Raw genomic sequence first — 19,616 nt, 5'->3', positions numbered from 1 at the left:
AGTCAGTTGATACCTAATTTAAACCCTTAACCTTACCTTAGTGGAGACACAAATATATCAAAGAAAAATTCAAGAAAAACATTTTGACCGTCAGTATAGTTCAACACCAGACATCAGGTTGAAATCCAAACCTTTCCCTAAAGTGAAAAAATTGACTGACGTGTTCGATCAAAAACACGTGAATTTGTTCATGAAAGCTCAAACACATTTTTAAAAAAGACATTAACAACAAAATAATCAGGTAGGTTTTATTTATCTCATGCTCAAAAGACAGTGTAATGGTTGTGGATTTTAGAAAGAATGCAGCCCCACGTACTCTCATCACTCTACGTCAGTGGTTCCCAACTGGTAGATCATGACCCAACAACCACTGACTTTCACGCTGGAGATTGGTGTTTGCTTCCCATTAGATTGTAAAGCCAAACACTGTTCATTGTTCCTACACTCAACCACGTGCTTTTGTTGTCGAAGGAAAAAAAGGAGAGTTTTGGGTTTTATATTGACATAGTCTGTTTATGTTGAAAGAGACTGTATGCAAACTGTACATTTACTGTGGAAACAGAAATGTATTTTGAAAACAGACAATGCACGTAACAGGCAGAACTTGACATGGCGTCCCAGAACATCAACAACCAATGCACCCAGGGTACCTTACACGTCATATCTTGATGTAAAAAGTCCATAACTAAACACTGATAGGTGACGAGGTGGGAGTGAGAATGTGTTGAAGTGACTGAGGGACAGCTACTTGACAGAGACAGCAAACTAGCTCAATGACACAGCCAAATGTAAGTATGACGCTGAATGTATTAATCTGTGTGGATCTTGCTCTAATAATAAAGGAGAAATCTGAACCCTGTGGCTGGACCAGTTGGGAACCACTGCCCTACATGAATCAACAGTCACTGATTGGAGCTGAGCATCAGCTTCCTCACCAAAAAAATCACAGTAGAGGATGGACGACCTACAAAAGACGTTGATGCACTTATGACCTGCCGTCACTGAGTCCATCCTCACCTCCTCCATAACTGCTTGTGTGCTGCAGCCACTGCCAAGGACAAGGGCAGACTGCAGCTTATCATTTGCTCTGCTGAAAAGGTGATTGGTTGCAATCTGCTGTCCCTCTAGGACCTATGCGTCTCTAAGACCCTGATACAGGCAGGCAGGAAAGATGGTGGCCAACTCCTCCCATCCTAACACAAAATCTTACACCAGTGGTGCTCCACTTCCATTCTGAGGGTCAAATCTGGCCCACAGTAGAGTGCTGGGTGCCCCCCCCCCCCCCCCCCCCCATACCATTTTTAATTCAAGCAATAAACTGATTCACACTGAGCCTTTTTTGTGTTAGAACTCTGTTTTTAGCCTCACTGTAGCCTGTAGCTCTGACTGCTTCTCTGTGCTCCGCGTTCACGTGTGTGCGCCTGCGCAAGACCAGTGAAAGCATGAGCTTTGCTCACCCGTGTTTACATCACGTGACACGTGCACCGCAGGGGAAAAAACAGTAACCACAATAGCTAAAAGATAATTTGCACTACGGTCTTTTAGCAAAGGACAACCCAACATGTCTGAAGACTTTGAAACTGAGGAGGAACAGCATTTCTTTGTTGAGCCGTATTTGTTTGAGCCCGAGTATACGGACGGAACTCAGGCTACTGGATGAAGCAGCCGCTGCAGCTCATGAGCCTAACCCTCAGCCAGCCGCAGAATACTGGAGTCGAGCTCTGGAACCCTGGTGGTGTAGTTGTTTCAAATGCAAAGCAATGCCAACGGATGAGGAAAGTCTTGGCTGCTCAGACTGGGAATTGGCGATGCCTGCACTTGAGAATCTGGACATCAATACTGACGAGATTGCTGCTCTTCAGAGATCACCGATCACCCTGAGCGCGCACACGTGAGCGCGGAGCACAGAGAAGCAGTCAGAGCTACAGGCTACAGTGAGGCTAAAAACAGAGTTCATATGACGTTTTTCGAAACAACTTTTTATGTCGGGGCTGCAGCACACTTGGATCACTATGGATGAGCAGTATGGAGATACTTTGTGGATTCAATTTTGTGTTCTTGGACGTTAGTCTGGGGCGCCATCAGCCATTAGGTGTGCTGGCTGCTCCCCCCGCTGATCTCCGCAAGGGATGTGAGGACTCTAAAACTTCACCAGGGCCTCTATCGGCATATGGGTGAGTAGATAATGGCTGAATTTTCATTTTTGGGTGCACTATCCCTTTAATGTGCATAGCTGCCTTTACACCGCTGCACAGCAACCACCCTGATAACCACCTACCTACAAGAGTGTGTGTGTGTGTGTGTGTGTGTGTGTGTGTGTGTGTGTGTGATCTCTGACAGTAGCTGAACACCTCAGTGCTCTTCGTATCCCCTTTCTGAAGTGATTATAACCTGTCCAATGTGTTCATTGTCTTGCTTCCTTGACATTTGATGGTTTCTCAGAGCTCTTGGGTATTTTTGGGTATGGGTACTTTTTGGATATGTTTCAATGCTTTAATCTGCACATGGACCGATTTATAAAAATCTGTTGTGGGTTCTACAGAGTGATCGCTCAGACCTGCTTGTTTCAACGCAAAGCTGTTTAAAAAGCCTTTTAGCCACTTTAGCCACATTTTTGACACCTCCAACTGATTCAGTGTTTACAAAGCTTCACATTTATTCACTGAAGTTAAAATAAACTTCACAATACATTGTGTAACTTCAGATGATCTGATGTGGTAAAATGAGGGTGACAGAGTGTGCTCAGTGGACAACTCTATGTGGTTTGATTAGTTCTAATCCACTCTCAGGAGCCCCTGGACACAATAGGAGTACTGCCCTAAAACAAGAAGTAAAAATAAAAGTGCTTTTTAAATTATGTAATTATTGTAATATTGTAACAATTGTAAATGTAATGTATACAAAATGTATTTTCCTATGTCTGCTGTCAGCATCAGTTATCCAAAATTCTATTACACTATTGAACGAACTGATCAATGGATTTAACCATTTAAAATCCAAACATATATGACTGTCCCATTTACTTGAACATGTCGGAGTGAGGTAGAGGTTCTTGATGTGTTTGAAGGTCCATAGTTTTTTAAAATATTTTGCTTAGCAACATATTTCCTTTGTAGAAATATAGCAGAAATACAAGTTCTACAAGTAATATTCAAGGTAGTCTTCAGAGTTTTAGGTGTTTTTCTGGGTAATTTACCAGAAAGTGTCTGACTTCACCCTATGACTATTTTCATATTATTTGCGATTATATAAAACATATATTTAGAAATATGTCATTAGATATGAGAAGATATTCATTTGCAGACGATGACATTTTGTGGCACAAAAGAGATATTATTTGCCTAATATAATGCACTGATTTTTATTTTTTACACGACTAGTGGAAGAAGCTATCGATTACTCCTGCAGTGGACAGTTTCCCCCAGAGGGTGGCAGTAGTTCGACATATCAGCTACATTAAATCCTCAAGAAGAAGTGTCTTCTCCCACAGTCCTCTGGTTGTGAAGTGACCTCTGCAGCTAGTTGTTAGCCTGCTGTAAAACGATGGCACCTCCAGTTGCAGTGTCGCCCTTGATTAAGGTTTGTGTTGCTGTATATCTTGTGGTTTGCGTCTTTTACTGTAAACGAGCTTTACAACTGTCTTTCAGGCTGCTAGATACATAGAGCACGCAAACCTGTTAACCGCTAGCTTGGAAGCGTGCTATCTTACAGCCAATGATAGCTGTAACTTTGCAACGTTACTGTAACTTGTAACGTGAGTTAGTCAACCCAGAGTCAAGTAAGTAGTTGCATTTTACCACATTATAGCTTTGTTTTAACATTGGATTTGTCAAATGTTATCGTGTAATGTTAGCGTAATGTGTATTGACGGGACGTCACCCTTGACGTTGCTAGCTAGCAGTAGCGTTAGCTGTCTCCATTGAAACGTTTATTGGTTGTTATAAATAGCAGTGCCCTTGGATGTAATGGAAATTAATCCAGTGAAAGGTATTGCAACATGAAAATCGCATCTGTTATCTCAATAAAAGACGTGTTTACCAGTAGTCAAAGTATTAAATTCAGCTGTTAACTTTACTCGTGTTTTGGAGTAAATTGTCGTCCCCCTTACCGCCCACTGCTGTTCATTTTTGGTAGTGAAAGGCTGCATACACGAGATGGACAGAGTGCTTAGGTGTATCTTCTAACAAAACTACTGCTTCTCGGTTGAATCTGTTTTTGCCAAATTAAGGTGAAAAAATTCTTGAAACAACTGTATAGAATTCAGTGGGTGTGTCAACATCATGGGAAGCAATGCTGAGTTAGCATGTAAAGGCTTCTGGGTATTGTCTCTTAGACATTCCTATAGATGTAGAAGTGATGAAGCCTGAGTGGCAGAAGGTCGTTCAGTTGTCATTTGCCTTAACACCTCACCTGTCACCTACATGATTGACAGTCTGCGTTAGCTTTGGAAGGATTTCACTGCACTGATTTGTATTTCTTTCTCCTTTACAGACTGCAAGGTATTCAGCTTTGATTGCTGGCATCATCTATGGCAAGAAGAGATATGGTGAGTTCTTTTGATTAGTTACCATGTGTGCTGGACTTTACTAGAAAAGTGCACTGAGATAAACCCACTGTAATATAGTGAATATAGAAGAACATTTTACACTCTAAACATTAAGTTTAAAACCCGATTCTATTACAAAGAAAAGCAAAACATGCAATATCATCAACTTGACTAATTAGATAACACACTCCAGTTACTGGATTAAAGGCCACTAAAGGTTTAAGTGCCAAGAGATGGCAACTCTCCAATCAGTTCCTCTGTTTATCTTATTTAAAGGTTCAGTATGTAACATTTAGGGGGATTTAGTGGCAGCTAATGATGAGGATTGCAGATAACAACCAGCTAAAATTTCTCCTGGTGAGAATTCGTTAGTGTTCATTGTTGAGCAGGTTTTTACTGGAGCTGAATTATTCGCAGTGGTCTCTTCCTGTTAGAAAAGAACAGACAAGGTGATGAAAAACACAGAATAAAGCAGTTTCATGTTACAAATCAGTTTCTCACATCTGGCACTTCCCAGACAGCCCACTTTCTCAGTACCCCCTCACCTTATTTCTGATTCAGATGTTAAGCTTTCTTTTTTTTTTTTTTTTTTTTTTTTTTTAAACTGTGAGTGGAATTATCTGTAGAGGTCTCCTCCACTCCAAAACAAATGGACCTGATGTGATTTAACGAGGTAGAAAATTATTAAAGCAGTTTCACATTAAAAAAATCAATTTTTTCATAATGCTCTCACTCCAGAGGGGCTGCTAACTACAGATGCTGATGCAAAAATGTGAATGGCCCTGTCTAGAGTCAGTGTTTGGTTTGTCCATTCTTGGCTACCCTAGAAACATTGCAGTGCAACATGGCGGTCTCACAGTAGACAAGGACCCGCTCCCTATGTAGATATAAAAGGCTCATTTTAAAGTAATGAAAACATGACGATTCTTATTGTCAGGTGAATGTACACTAAAGAAGATGCACTTACTGTGTTCCATTTCTGCCAATATATCCCCCTAAATCCTACACACTGGAACTTGGCATTGTAGACGCATATAAGTCAGGTCTGTGTACATGTATATAATTCTTGGTTGGTGCTTCTTAACAAGATGTGCACTTAAAATAATGTTACCAGATGTAATTTTCCCATAATGAATGATTAAAAAAAACCTTTACTTTCTTAGATTACCTGAAGCCTGTTGCAGCTGAGGAGAGGAGGATTGAGGAAGAGGAGAAAAAGATTCGAGAGGAGCAGGAGCGCATTGCCAAGGAGCTAAGAGAAGGTAAGCTAATAGCAACACCAATGTACAGTAATTGTAAACTATATTTGAAATCCTGCATGTACTAATCAAACTTATTTTACTCTCTCCTTACAGCAAGTGAAGATACTATTTTGAAGTAAAGCTGGTGTCCCCTATGAGGATGTCCATGTGCAATTCCCAACCTCTCCCTCCTTTTTCCTGGAGTACTAGCGGCAAAGTCGGGTCCAACCAGTCAAACACACCACGCTGTGGACTTATTCACTGTACCCTTGTATAATACAACACCTCTCTGGATTGCCAGATACAGTGATTTCATGTTAGTTACATGATAGAAAATAAAGCTCTTCAACTCAACATTGTAATAATTCAAATGTTAAGTTCATATTTGTAATGAAACAATGGAATAAATACAGAAGTACGTGATAACTGTGGTCTTTCTTTACCAGCATGTGACCCTTGGTTACAGTCAGTGTTCTCCTTTAGCCACTTTACATAACAGTTTTAACAGATCTTTGTTTAAAATTTTAACTTATTTTGCAATTAAGAATTTATTCACATAAGTTAGCACATTAAAGGGACAGTCGACTCCAAAAGCAAAAATACATTTACAGTTGTATATACAGTTGTATGCCAGGCAAGTTACAGTTTACATCCACGTCTGTCCACACTGATGTAGCCACCACAGTTAACAAGTCTTCAAATATGGATGCAGCTGCAAAGAAGCTACTTTTTAAAAAAATCAAAAAAAAACATGGATGCTTCATACACATTTTAAATCCAATAGCAAGAAGATATTTGCAACCCTAACCCTAAGGTTGGCTCCCAAGATTAGTGTCACCAATTCACCAAATGTCTGCCCATCCATTCCCGAGTTATGCAGCTATTCAGCCCAGGCAAGTGTCAGTGCAGAAGATTATGATGTCAGAGTGAAGCTGACCTTTGACGTTTTGGATATACATACAATATACTTTGTTAACTTTTGTTAGACATTTGTGTGAAATTTTGTCATAATTAATGTACGAATTCTTGAGTTATGGCCAAAATCATGTTTTGTGAGGCCACTGTGACCTTGACCTTTGACCACCAAATTCTGATCAGTTCATCTGTCAGTCTACAGGGACTTTTGTGCCAAATTTAAAGAAATTCCCTCAAGGTGTTGTTGAGATATTGCCTCGTTGAGAATAAGACGGACTAGGTCATAGTGACTCTGACCTTTGACCACCAAAATCTAATAAGTTCAACCTTGAGTCCGAGAAGACATTTGTGCCAAATTTGAAGAATTTCCCTCAAGGTGTGTGTGATATTGTGTTCTCGAGATCGGGATGGACAGACAACTTGAAAACACACTGCCTCTGGCCATGGTGGTCACTGGCCTGAGGCATAAAAAAGAAAAGCAGCATAATTCTCACAATTAGAATGTTGGAACTAAGTAATGTTTGGTACTTTTTCCTTGAAAAATAATTCAATTAATTGAGGGTCAAAATAGCTGCCCATTATCTTGCTGTCACTTTATTAATCTACTCACCATTTCAGTTCTAAGTGCATTATAAACTTTGGGAGTCTGTCAAAAGAATTTCTTCGTAATGACTTTTAAAGCAACAGAGATCGGAGCTGAAGTATCAAAGTTTAACAAAGTTTTATTTTCTTGTACAAGAAGGAGTGTTTCACAGTGCAACACACAAGGTGAGGTTACAGAGAAAAAGGCTCGCTGGAGGAGCATTTGCTATCAGCTAATATACAGCACAGGTGGGCAGGGAAGCTTGGATGTTTCTATCAAGTACACACTTGTAGATAACGTCACAATCATCTTCGGTCCCTCTGTTGGAACAATACCCTGCCTGTCTGGCCATCCAAAATGGCCTGTCCTTGACTTGTCTAAGATCTGGGCCTCCCTGTCCTCCCTTACAGATACAGAGTGATGAACTGAATGAATACTGATGAATCTGCTGACGTTGTGGTGTTTAAGTACAAAACAGAAACAGTATTCTACTGACCGGTACACAGCGTACATACACAGCGTGATCATAATTTTTATAACACTGACTTTAGAGAATTATGGGTTATATGAAACATGAAGACATAATCATAAATCCAGCTGTTCTACAGTCCCTTGAGGGTCATGTGCTGCTCACAGCGAAGGCCACTGCTGACAGTCTTTTTACCCAGATGCAATCAGTGGTCATCTTAATACAGAATGACTAAAACTTGAAATTCCATGGGGATATTTGTGTATTCTTACATCCCTCTCTGATGGTCACCTGTTATTATTCAGCAGTCAGTGACCTGGCATGACTTCAGTACAGACATGCTAAACCCAGGTTTAAAGTAGGTGTGCATCTGTGTACGTCTGGGATCATTTAGACCTAGCTTTTCTTCTTAGATTAGAGATGCAGAGATTGTGCTGCTGACATGTGTCAGGTTGATATTTTTGAAAGCGCTGATCAGCCCAGGATGTCACAGCACAGAGGTCTTACCTAATATTCTCAGGACAGGCTATTATTGGAACAATAACAATGCCAGGGTCGACTAAAAATAGAAACTGAACTTACTGGCATGCTTCTTGGCTTTACTTAGCTCTCACAGATAGCAAAAATATCTTCCCAGGACTGGTGAGGGTGGCAAGACTGGGATTACAGTGATCTAATTACAATTTTTTTTTCTTCCATTTCTTTTAAAAGTACATCACCAAACAAATGAAGAAGGATATTAAAATGACTAGAGATAAACAGGAATTAAAATAAAAATTCTACAAAATAGAAATGATGGAAAAATACTGATGACATTGTGAGCAAGAACACAAATTAGGTTTACAAATGCAAAAAAAAAAAAAAAAAAAAAAAAAAAAAAGCAACAAAAAACAAACAAAAAAACGTCACTTTGTCTTTAAGTGGGACATCTTTACACTTTGGCGTCTGTATGCACATTCACAGGCACATAACTGGTGTAAACTTCCTGTAACACACCTCAGCTGTTTCCTACACAACACATTGTACCCCAGATTACAGGCTGAAGCTCTGGCAGTATTTACACACAGGAGTACCATGCACATTACTTAACCGAGCAATCGACAACAGACGGGAACACCTGAGCCTCTGCTGACATAACATGATGGAGCGTCATTACTCAGTGTTATTAACTAGACTGTTTTATAACGTAAATGCTACGGTTCTTCATTTGTGGGGCCTGTAAATGTAAAAATGCTCCTGTTTCTTCCTTTCCACATCTTTATTCTTAAACTTTGTAGATCTTTTTATGTTTTAAATAAAAATGTTGTCTACAGTGATGAACAAGAAAACCTTATTATTTAAGAGCACCTATGATCAGTGTCCAGTTAAACATGGCCAGGCAATGCTGGGAAATCTGTGAATAAGGTCAAGGAGAGTTGTGAATGTGGAGAAGTATAAAAACAGAACTCGAGGCTCAGGCCAAGTGCCGTTATGTATCCTGTTATAGAGCCCTGTAAACAATTACATAAAGCCCACACACTGCTGAATGCAATGGTTCATCAGCTTACAGCGGGGGATTTTGTTAACTGGATTAGCGGTAGATTTAAACTCTGTATTTAGGTTCAAGAAGTGAAAATAATCAGTGAGCCTGTCTGTGCATCAGATATAAAAGGGCTCACACGGCGTCTTCTCACCACAGCTCAGACACGGCAGCAGCTCTTCACTGAAAACTTCCTGCAGCTTCATTCTACGCCTCAGGTAATAAGATGCTACTTTGTGGTAACTAACTGGTCTTTTTGTAAACTAAATGTAGAGTAGTAAGAGTGACTTTTCTTCCTTTAAATGACACATTTGATACAATTAGCATGCTTGACTTTGTTATGCTTAGAATGGACTTCCAAATCTTTGCCCTGGTGATGTTGTTCCTGGCCTGTGTGGAGCAGGGCCTGGCCTCCTGTGTGGTTGACAGTTTCACAGTCAAAGAGGACTTTGACCCCAAGAGAGTGAGTATAGAAATATGTCTGTGTATTCAATTTAGTTACAGTGCAAGTCACTTCACAGTAATACTACTATGTAGGTTCAGGACAGCTAGCTGTCTCCCACAGATGAACGAGTAGGAAAACAGATTGAAAAGGAACAAAATGATGGACATCCTCAAAGTAAACCAGGACATCATCAGTGTTCAGTGAAATATAGTATTGCATACTGTGCTACAATCAGGGAATTTTTTGATCGTCTAAGATCCCTGATTGTAGTACACATGCAAAAGACCCAAATTTGGCTCCGTATGGTTTATATGTATAGCTATATTTTACTGATGAAATGCCTATTAAAAGAATTTCTGTATTCATCTTTCTGATTTTCTTCCTGACAGTATGAAGGAAAGTGGTATGCCCTGCAGAAGAAAGACCCCGAGGGTTTGTTCCTGCAAGACAACATCTCTGCTGAGTACACAGTTGGAGATGATGGTGCCATGATTGCCTCCTCCAGGGGCAGAGTGACTCTCTTTGGGTGGGTATTTGTCATTTTTCAGTCACAGTCTGAATATGATTTTATGTTTAAACAAAAAGTTTCTGTTGCTATTTGCAAATGTGTCATTTCTTTCTCTATGTGACATCCAGGTTTTGGGTTGTCTGTGCTGACATGGCTGCTCAGTACTCCGTGCCTGACCCCGGCACCCCTGGCAAGATGTTCATGAACTACCAGGGCCTGGCCAGCTACCTGTCGAGCGGCGGTAAGTTTCCTCAGCTGTACATACAGATTCTCTCAGCCTCTCTCTCGCTCTCACGCAGTTGAAATTTACTTCTTGCTCTCTGCTCTTCCAGGTGACAACTACTGGGTCATTGACACAGACTATGACAACTATGCCATCACCTATGCCTGCCGCACCCTGAAGGAGGATGGAAGCTGCGAGGACGGATACTCCCTGGTCTTCTCCCGCAACCCACGAGGCCTCCCCCCTGCCATCCAGAGAGTCGTCCGCCAAAAGCAGGAGGAAATCTGCATGGCCGGAGAGTTCCAGCCTGTGCTGCAGTCTGGTAAGTACTCAGTCTGCCACATTCAGCTGCACTGACAGTCAGACAAACAGAGAAACAGAGATCTTGTACCTTGACTCGCTTTGAAAGTGTTTAGTTGATACTCTGATGCAAAAAAGTCCTAAAAGGACACATTTTTAATATCAAGAGATAAAAAGTCTCTATGCTACACTTGGATTTATCGGACTACAGCCCTTTACAGCAATTTATTTCCAAAGGACTTTAAGATTTAAGTTCAGAAACACAGAAACGTGTCTAAGCTACATAAATCACTTATCAAATTGCCAAGTGCTGCTCTGAATCACTAAAGCTTCTAAAAAGCTCACTTTGTTGAATAGTATTTATACATTAATTATTTTAAACTGTGTGTTACATTGAAACTCATCTAACACATGTTCCTCTTCTGTCTGTATTCTTAACAGGAGCCTGCTAGACTGTTCATTAGCTGGAGTTTGTCAAGCCCTTTGTTATCCTGGATTGATAATCATTGTCCTGCCTAAACTGAAGCCAAAGATGCAAATATGAGAATAATCATGCTATGCTTATGATTGACCATGTTTCAATGTCAAGTGAGAGAATTTGCAGATAAATCCACTTCAACGCCCCATGAAAAATTTAATTTAAATTTTTCCAAGGTGAAACTATATTTCCAAATCCAAACCACTGAAAAGTAGCGGTTGAGTGATGAATGTGATGAAATCCCCAACCACACAGTATTGTCACATTGATGGGTACCATCTGCACTGTGTAATCATTCTGTAATGGTGACAATAAATTTTGTAAAGAAACTGTCCTTGTTTTTTTTGATTCAACTTTTAATTATCCAGAGCACAAACATATAAACACAACAATATAAAGATCTGCGACATTGGTTAAAAAACAAAAAAACAAAAACAAATTAAAAAACAGATAACAAAAAATGACTCAAGTATCCATTATATTTGTCTGGCTGTAACAGTTTCTGATAACAGTGTGATCAGTTAATTAATCTCATTGCTCAGTGACATTTTGTATTTGACTTCAACAATGACACATTATGTGCAACTGCAAAACAAGCATTAATACTAAAATCTTATTTTAACACTGCGTTTAACAAGTTGTCCTTAAGGATGTATGACCTATTCATGTGTAAATACATTACAAGGATAAATCTAGTAATATTCAATATATTCTTATTGTCAACAAATCCAATAAAAAGACCAAAATGGACAATGAATTGACCCAAAGAATAAGTGTTGCCTGCGTATCCAAAGCCTGATATATCTTGATATATAATTTTTTGTTGTCCAACATTCATTAACCAACTGTGTATTAATCCACTGCTGAAAACAGTCCCCAACAAATCACAGTGCCCAGCTTTTTAGGTAATTTTTTTTTTAAATTGAAACTACATATTATTGACCTGTCTTGTGTCTTCAGCAGAAACCAGTGGGATCTTGGCTGAGTGCCGAAGACAGTGTAGAAAAATTAGACAGTATTGAAAGAACAAGTGACATGTTGTTTGTTTTGATTGACTTGTTAACCGTTTATGATTACGCATTACTAGTTAAACATGTTTCCACCAAGAAAGGATGTGTTCAATCCCTTTATTTATCACCATAAGCCAATAAATCTACAGCTGCTTTACAAGTGAATGTATTTGATCTTGTAATGTTTGCAGATTACTGTATTCAGTCACTTTTATCTAACATTCTCAAAGTCTTTGAACTTGAAACCACTACTATACACTGTCAATACATGTGATGCCTGTATTACAGCAGGAGTATGAAAAATAAATGTATGCTTATAATTTGATTGGGGCATATCAGAAACGACCCATACTGTATAACATATATAATCAACATACTGATGTCTAAAAAATGTATTTACATCGTACAAAATGGTTTAGAAACATAATATAAATGGTACCAGACTTGACTTTGGTCTACATCTCCTCTGAGTACCTCTCTGGCAGCGAGAACTGGCCGGGCCTTCCCCAGTAGTCCACAGCTCGGACTCTGTACAGACCGCCAACCTCCTGGTCCACTGCAGAGCACAACATGGTATATGGTATTATTTCTATGGCTGGATTTCAGTATGCTAAAATATGGTTTAAAAGGTGAATAAAATTCAGTTTTGATGCTCACTGCCATTGCCTCTTACCAGGTGAATAAACATGAGAAGTAAAAATGGTGTCTTGAGTATTGATTCTGCTGAATTCCTTTTGCTCTTTGGAGAACTCCACTTCAAATGTCTTAATGCATCTGCAAATGCAAAGAAGTTTAAATGCATGAATGACTGCTGTCTTGTTCTTGGTCTATGCATATTAAATATTCACCTCATCTCAGCATAGTTATTTAGAGTCTACTGAACTGCGGCACCTAATATATAGGAGTTCTAGATAAGACATTTTTTTAAGTGAATAAATCTGAACCCACTTTCACTTCTTTTGTATTTTTTTGCTGTGACAAATCAAAAAACAAACAAACAAAAAACATGCACCTACTTGCAGTCAATACAGTGGTCTGACCAGGCAATCAGAACTTGGCCTTTGGTGATCCTGATAAAGCGTAATCCATTCACCTAACCAAAAGTCAGATATTGAGAGTTAATAATAATAATATCTTTATAATTATGCAGCTCAGTTCCATAAAAGTATTTGTTGGCTGTGTACCACTTACATCTATGAAGCTTCCATCACAGCACAGGCTTTGAGTTACATTCAGGACACACTGTCTTCATACTTAAATCATAAACCCCTTTCTGTCTTTGCAAAGTTTCAGTGCCTAGAGAAAATCTGCCTTACTTGAATAAATGCACAAAGTAGGAGTCTACTTTTAAACTGTTACAGATAAATAACATTTATGAGAGAGGTGGACTGTGAGGTTCATGCAAACAAGGAGAACAATTAAAGATACCTTGACTTAATGTTGCTGTTGTGTGTTCAGTGTTGGTACTGACCTGGCCTGGCACTGCTTTGGGTCGGGCACAAACATGTATGAGGAGGACAGAGGGCAGGGACAGTTCAGCTTTCAGAGTCAGAGTGTCCCCAGCAGGGACTTCCCAGGGTCCATCAACATGAGGGTCCTGACACAATGACACATCATCAGTGGGTCACAGAACTTTATGGAGATGAAAAGCCCAAACTGATTGAACAAATCAGCTCTGCCTTAATGTCAGCAGATGGAATTCAACATATTAATTAAAGCTGCGCTGAAAAGGATTTTCATCCATGAATACACCTGGCCTCACAACAGTGTGCAAGTAACATGTACACAGTCTCATATTGCATACTAGAAAATCTGAGAGATCAGGCACGTCATCTACCAAACAACACCGACACTTGACAGATATATTGTCATCATAATATTATTGTATATTGGTCGCAAACATTATTTACCACACAATAGTCACTTAGTGGGAGAGTTGGCTTTTTCATAACTGATCTTGAGGAGGAACACTATGGTTCATCTGACAAAGAACACAGTCTAGGCTGATTTAATTTAATTACAGGTTTTGAATTAAGCCCCACTGACAATAAACCAATTACAGTAATTCTGAGCAGACTGATTAATTTAGAATGAAAACAAACAACAACAACAACAACAACAACAACAACCTAAAAATCGTTTATAGTAAACTAAAAAGACAGATTACAGATGACTTTAAAAAATAAAATAAAGTTATTGCTATATGGAAGTGATTTGGAAAAAGCTTCTCTTCACATACTGTGAATTTACTATGCACAACTATTGAAAAAGAAATCACATTGTGTATTGCAAAAAAACTAAAACAATGTTGTTTACCTGCACGGTCCTGAGGCGTCTGAACTGTTCTGTTGAGGGGTAGTCAGGGCGGCCCATGCTCTGCCACAGCTGGTACGGGTTGGTTACATTGTTGTCAATGTAATATGTGACATACACAAGACCTGGATAGCAGACAGCAGATAACAGGCAGGACGGAATTAAGCCAATGTTGGCCCGGGTCATATTATTCTTGAAATATCATTACCTATTAATCTAGAATAATAGTACACCCAACAATAATGTGTTGAACCCACCCTTTTGTGCAGACAGTCCCTTCAGTGAGATGGTGACATCATCAGTGTTTGTGGAGGTGCTGTTGTCGTCACTGTTGTAGAGCAACACTGCTGTCTGCCAGCTGTCTGAGCCACCTGGTATTGTGGGCTTATGACTGCTGGCGAGAACTCCTATAGTGCTCTTGTTGGCTCCTGCTGAGCTCAGAACCTGAGCCAGGACCTGGGTCTCTCCTTAAAGTACAATCACATACAGGAGAGGCAGCAGGGCATTTAAAATAGGATTCAGACAGATGAGACAGCAACATCCTGCAGACATGAGCTTTGCTTGTGCAAGGGTCTGCTTCAGAAAACACACGTTATTTAAATCCACATAACTCAATCAGACATTTCCTCTGAGGAACAGATAAAAGCCTACAGGGTCACCTGTTCTAGAGTAAAGAGATTGTCACCTAGCAGAGCCAGCAGGCCCATGACAGTGAGGACAGGCTTCCTGATCAGCTGGACGTGAGGCGGCTGGGTGTTGTTGACCTGGAAGCGGGCAGTCAGTGTGCGCTGGGTGAAGGGGTGAGGGTGGTAGCTGAGGAAGGCATTGTCATTGCTGAGCAGGGTGTAGTTGATGGTGCTGTTTGGGTCTGCCAGCAGCAGATCCTGGTGCTGGTTTATTACCTGTAGGAGCCAGACAGAGGATTGGTGTAAAGTAAGTGGCAGAGCTAAGCCTGTCTGGGTTTGGTGTGCAGTTCCCCATCCAACCAGTGGCTACAGTGACAAGCATGTATTAGGTTAGGTGCTCTGTGAATGAGAAACAAACTATAAGAGAAAGGCAGTGGGAGTGAGAGGGATGGTAAACCTGGCAGGGTGTATTTGTTTGGGTGCTGAGTTACAAATAAGCTTTCTCCAAAATTGCTTACTCCACCTTTAATAGTTTATAGCAGCCATTTGAAAATGTTGCTCTAAAATCAGCAATTAATTTCAGGTAATAAGAAACCTCAGTCATTCATTCAGAAAATAAATAATACAAAAGACTTCCAGATGGTTCATAATGATTGTAAATATGCAATTGTGTGAGTCACCATCTTCAGGAATAAGTACATTATTTGCTCTACACTCATACTAGACTTAAAGACCTGCGTGTAAGATTTAGTGGCATCGGGCAGTGAAATTGCAGAACTGAAACTTCTCCCATGTACCAAGCGTGTAGGAGAACTATAGTGAATGCCAAACACGAGTAGCCCTATCCGGAGCCACTGTTTGGTTTGTCTGTTCTGAGCTAATGTAGAAACATGGCGGACTCAATGGAAGAGGACCCATGCCACATGTCTCATTCTAAGGTACCAAAAATACAACACCTCTTATTTTCAGGTAATTCTTAAAACTAATGAAAACATACTTACGAATATTACATACCATTTCTGCCCCTAAATCCACATACACACACTGGACCTTTAAATACAAATGCTGATCTTTACCATCAAGTGTTCAAATACAATTTTTCCTCTCTATTTCATGTTGCTCTTCTTCATCCCTTAACCTAACCTTCACCACCATCGCAGCATAGGTCACATCAGCTCTCCACTCCTGAGGCCTAGACCAGCCCACCAGTGGGTCAGCCTCATCGTTGTAAACAGGGAGGCTGCGGAACCGAGGGAAACGCTCCTGGATCTCCTGCACTGTCTGGATCTCCTGCTGTAAGATGGGTAAGGAGTAGCCTCCTCCCTGAAGGACAGAGACAGAAAGTAAGCTTCAACTAAAGTAATTCTCATTGCATCCGTTTTATAGATAATAAAGCTAATGGAGCCACTAACAAGTTTGACATAACTCAGGCAAAATTTAAATAACATCACTATCCTTAAGTTTGTTCCCAGAAATGACTATATCAACTAAACTGTGTCTAAACAATGAATGTGACAATTTTATATTATATTTGTTTGAGATATTCTTTGAGTTGTGAAAAGCCCACCTTCTTGTGCAGGGCGATGTAATCGATCCTGACCCCTGTCTCTCCAGTGAAGTAGTTGGTGCCGTTGTAGCAGTGCTGCAGCATGGCCCAGCAGTATGGTGAGTGTGGGGGGGAATGACAGGAGTCTCCTGGGCCCCCAAACCTCAGGTAACTGCTGGCAGCACGCAGACCCTCCGAACAGGCATCATAGTAGTTTAAAAACCCTGAAGAAAAAATTGTCGTACTGAAAGAACTCTCAATCAAACCCCAAACAACTTTTACTATCTTAATACACTAATGAGGATCTGTCAGTTAAGGTACAGAAAATATATAGCATGATGCAGGTAGACAATACCGATTACTTGACAACACATTTTTATTTGTCAGTGTGGATGTACAAAGTTTCAAATAAGCATTTATCAAACGACACATATTTTGAATAAGTTATAGTAAGACAAGCATATTTATGTAAGTAAGTAACATTATATCTATGAGGTAAAGTGAGAACAAAATTGATTGGAGCAAATTTGCATGTCCTTGTACCAATGGCTACAATTTCCACTTTAAAAATAACTAATATGACATTAAAATATGATATAGGATGCATTACGGTTTACCTTGGATTGACACAGTGACATTATCAAAGTCATGGTTGTTTGGTTCATTCCATGTCTCAAAGTTCCACTGAGAGACACTACCCAGGCCATATTTGTCTGTAATTAAACAAAACACAGCAGAAATCACATTATGTACGAGCGAGCTGGATCGCAAAGTGGAGGTTAAGCTTTAAAGGTGGTTATAGGTTATGTTGAATTACACTGGAAACATTTACACATACATTTTATGGATTCTTCTGTGGGGACATTACACTTCCTAAATGGTACTGATGTACTACTACTTATGTAAAAAAACAAGCTAAAATGTTCCAAAAATGTGTGTGATTTAACTGTGAAACACAATATATATTGCCTTAATTTTTCAGAGCAAGCCCCACTAAAGCAGCTGTACAATCCGGAAAAGTGTGGTTTTAAATACTCATTTCAGCACTTTTAACAATCCTTAACACTTTTAAAGATTCAGGTTTTACTGACTATGATTGACAAAACAATGGCACTCACCGATGTACCTCTTGGTGAGGAGATAAATCAGATTTCTCCACTTGACCACTTGTGATTTGTCCTCAAAGTCAGTGAAGTAGTTAGAGACACTGCCCATCAGTTCAAAACCTGAAAAGCAGATGTGCAGGAATCAATTACAGTTCAGATATTACAGCCTCATGTCACAAGTGCAAGAGACGCCAGCAAAATCAAACTTGATTTGTAGTTTTTTTTTTTTTTCTTACCTTTTCTTACCCTTGTGCTTTAAATGTAGTTTGGAAAAGGCTATTGAAATAGCTCTGCTTTGGAATCTTAATGAAAGCATTTGGGACAACTGTGTCTCAATAATACTCATTTAACCATATTACAGTTATCTAAGAAACAATTAAAGAGCAGCCACTGAACAATTAACAAGTCATCCAATATCAGCAATGTGACAACCAGGCAAAAACATGGAAATTAGTGTGATTTATTTGCAAAGAAGAACTTTAAATATGCATCACAAACATGATGTGACATTTTCCAGCTGGAGTCATGGTACAGTACCTGGTCTGAGTCCATTAATCCACAACAGCTCTATCAGCTGGTCCAGTTTAGTGAAGTTGTAATGGGGTTGTCCTCCAATATCTCTACAACAACAACAACAACAACAACACCAGACAACACCAGACAACAGTCATTTATCATTATGAACACTCGCAAAACCAGTAACTGATAATATATGACTGTCAGACTAGACATATCCAAAATAATACTATGTGACATGTTTGCATGCAAGAGTGGCTGGAGAAGTCTCCACTTGGTAGTTCACTCACTGTGCAGTCACCAGCTCCAACATCCAGTGAATCCTGACCTGCTGGATCCCTCCATGGGGGACTGAGCCCACATAGGCCAGGTTCAGCTGCTGGTCAGTGCTCAGGTCAAACTGGTGGGCCTGAGTGTGAGGGAGCGGGGGACTAAGCACATAGAGGAGCCTCCTTTTAAACCTTGTGATGTACCAGTACACACCAGCTTGTTCATAGACTAAATAGGAAAGTGTAGCCCAATCAGACTTTGGACTGAGACATCTTATTAGTTGCCTATTGAGAAAACTATGCCAATGTCCACCTAAAAAAACTAATATTTTAAATATGCCTTAGCTTTACTAAAGGTGCTTACATGATGCGACATTATTTAATACCTATTTTTAATCGCAGAGGACTTCTGGCAGATTCGGCATGAAAATAAACTCACATTTATTTCTCAATTTCAACAAACTCTTTCATTGCTTCCTGTACACCTGTATATCTAAGCATGACGTTTATTGTGAATAAAAACAGTTTTCATTTGACCTACCAGAAACCAGTGCTTCTCCAGAAGTGTTTAAGATATCCTACTGGTTTCCCAACATCGACTGTGATGACATATGAAGTCGGTGAAGTCCCGGTGATGTTGAGAAGTAACGCAAAGACAGAAAAAGTTTTCCAATGCATGTCTGTGACCGAGCATGGCAACTCAGTATGCCGTGCTAGTGTAAATGGCTGTTGAAATGATGTGAAGTCAGTAACGAGGTCAGTTTAACATGCCTTACATATTGTATGTGAATAATGAGAAACAGTAACTTGACACAATTCACTGTAGAAAGACTAAAACACAGCAAAATAAACGCATTTCCTCTCCTGTCGCGAGCTGCAGTCAGTCAGCTGAGCATGATGACGTTTAATGCATGCGACCTTGTTGTTGTAGTCTTTTTGGGAAGTGGAGATTGTTTTATAAATACAGCAACTTGAAAGTATCTTCGAATTACAAAAACGTGTT

General features: G+C 39.8%; 3 protein-coding genes across 3 annotated transcripts; 2 read left to right on the top strand and 1 right to left on the bottom strand.

The window, feature by feature from the left end:
- The first annotated feature begins 3,423 nt into the window (after positions 1 to 3,423).
- atp5meb (ATP synthase membrane subunit eb) lies at positions 3,424 to 6,210 on the top strand. The gene is made up of 4 exons (XM_078170925.1): positions 3,424 to 3,579; positions 4,492 to 4,546; positions 5,710 to 5,808; positions 5,902 to 6,210. The coding sequence occupies exons 1-4, from the start codon at positions 3,544 to 3,546 to the stop codon at positions 5,925 to 5,927; spliced, it is 216 nt and encodes a 71-aa protein (XP_078027051.1). The 5' UTR covers positions 3,424 to 3,543; the 3' UTR covers positions 5,928 to 6,210.
- Positions 6,211 to 9,379: 3,169 nt separating this feature from the next.
- Positions 9,380 to 11,556, top strand: LOC117253038 (purpurin-like). The gene is made up of 6 exons (XM_033620370.2): positions 9,380 to 9,491; positions 9,622 to 9,736; positions 10,108 to 10,244; positions 10,355 to 10,467; positions 10,559 to 10,771; positions 11,191 to 11,556. Exons 2-6 carry the CDS (start codon positions 9,623 to 9,625, stop codon positions 11,199 to 11,201), a joined length of 588 nt encoding a protein of 195 aa, XP_033476261.1. The 5' UTR covers positions 9,380 to 9,491; position 9,622; the 3' UTR covers positions 11,202 to 11,556.
- Positions 11,557 to 11,602: 46 nt separating this feature from the next.
- On the bottom strand, positions 11,603 to 19,508 carry idua (alpha-L-iduronidase). Its single transcript, XM_033620368.2, has 14 exons — positions 19,155 to 19,508; positions 18,635 to 18,775; positions 18,366 to 18,448; positions 17,841 to 17,948; positions 17,340 to 17,435; positions 16,744 to 16,946; positions 16,320 to 16,499; positions 15,236 to 15,452; positions 14,808 to 15,017; positions 14,554 to 14,675; positions 13,709 to 13,834; positions 13,254 to 13,330; positions 12,911 to 13,011; positions 11,603 to 12,793 (listed from the first exon to the last, which is right to left on the bottom strand). The coding sequence occupies exons 1-14, from the start codon at positions 19,289 to 19,291 to the stop codon at positions 12,693 to 12,695; spliced, it is 1,902 nt and encodes a 633-aa protein (XP_033476259.2). The 5' UTR covers positions 19,292 to 19,508; the 3' UTR covers positions 11,603 to 12,692.
- Positions 19,509 to 19,616: the final 108 nt, after the last annotated feature.

The sequence above is a fragment of the Epinephelus lanceolatus genome, chromosome 9 (assembly GCF_041903045.1).
Source record: "Epinephelus lanceolatus isolate andai-2023 chromosome 9, ASM4190304v1, whole genome shotgun sequence".
Classification (NCBI taxonomy): Eukaryota; Metazoa; Chordata; class Actinopteri; order Perciformes; family Serranidae; genus Epinephelus; species Epinephelus lanceolatus.
The sequence above is the reverse complement of the archived record's forward strand: the minus strand, read 5'-3'. Positions and strand labels throughout refer to the sequence as shown.

Coding starts and splice junctions, on each gene's coding strand:
- atp5meb (XM_078170925.1), top strand. CDS start 3,544: ATGGCACCTCCAGTTGCAGTGTCGCCCTTGATTAAG. Junction 4,547..5,709: donor CTATGGCAAGAAGAGATATG/GTGAGTTCTTTT, acceptor TTACTTTCTTAG/ATTACCTGAAGCCTGTTGCA. Junction 5,809..5,901: donor TGCCAAGGAGCTAAGAGAAG/GTAAGCTAATAG, acceptor CTCTCCTTACAG/CAAGTGAAGATACTATTTTG.
- LOC117253038 (XM_033620370.2), top strand. CDS start 9,623: ATGGACTTCCAAATCTTTGCCCTGGTGATGTTGTTCCTGGCCTGTGTG. Junction 10,245..10,354: donor GGCAGAGTGACTCTCTTTGG/GTGGGTATTTGT, acceptor TGTGACATCCAG/GTTTTGGGTTGTCTGTGCTG. Junction 10,468..10,558: donor CAGCTACCTGTCGAGCGGCG/GTAAGTTTCCTC, acceptor CTGCTCTTCCAG/GTGACAACTACTGGGTCATT.
- idua (XM_033620368.2), bottom strand. CDS start 19,291: ATGCATTGGAAAACTTTTTCTGTCTTTGCGTTACTTCTCAACATCACC. Junction 16,947..17,339: donor TGTCACTGTGTCAATCCAAG/GTAAACCGTAAT, acceptor TTTTTTCTTCAG/GGTTTTTAAACTACTATGAT. Junction 13,835..14,553: donor GACGCCTCAGGACCGTGCAG/GTAAACAACATT, acceptor TCATTGTGTCAG/GACCCTCATGTTGATGGACC.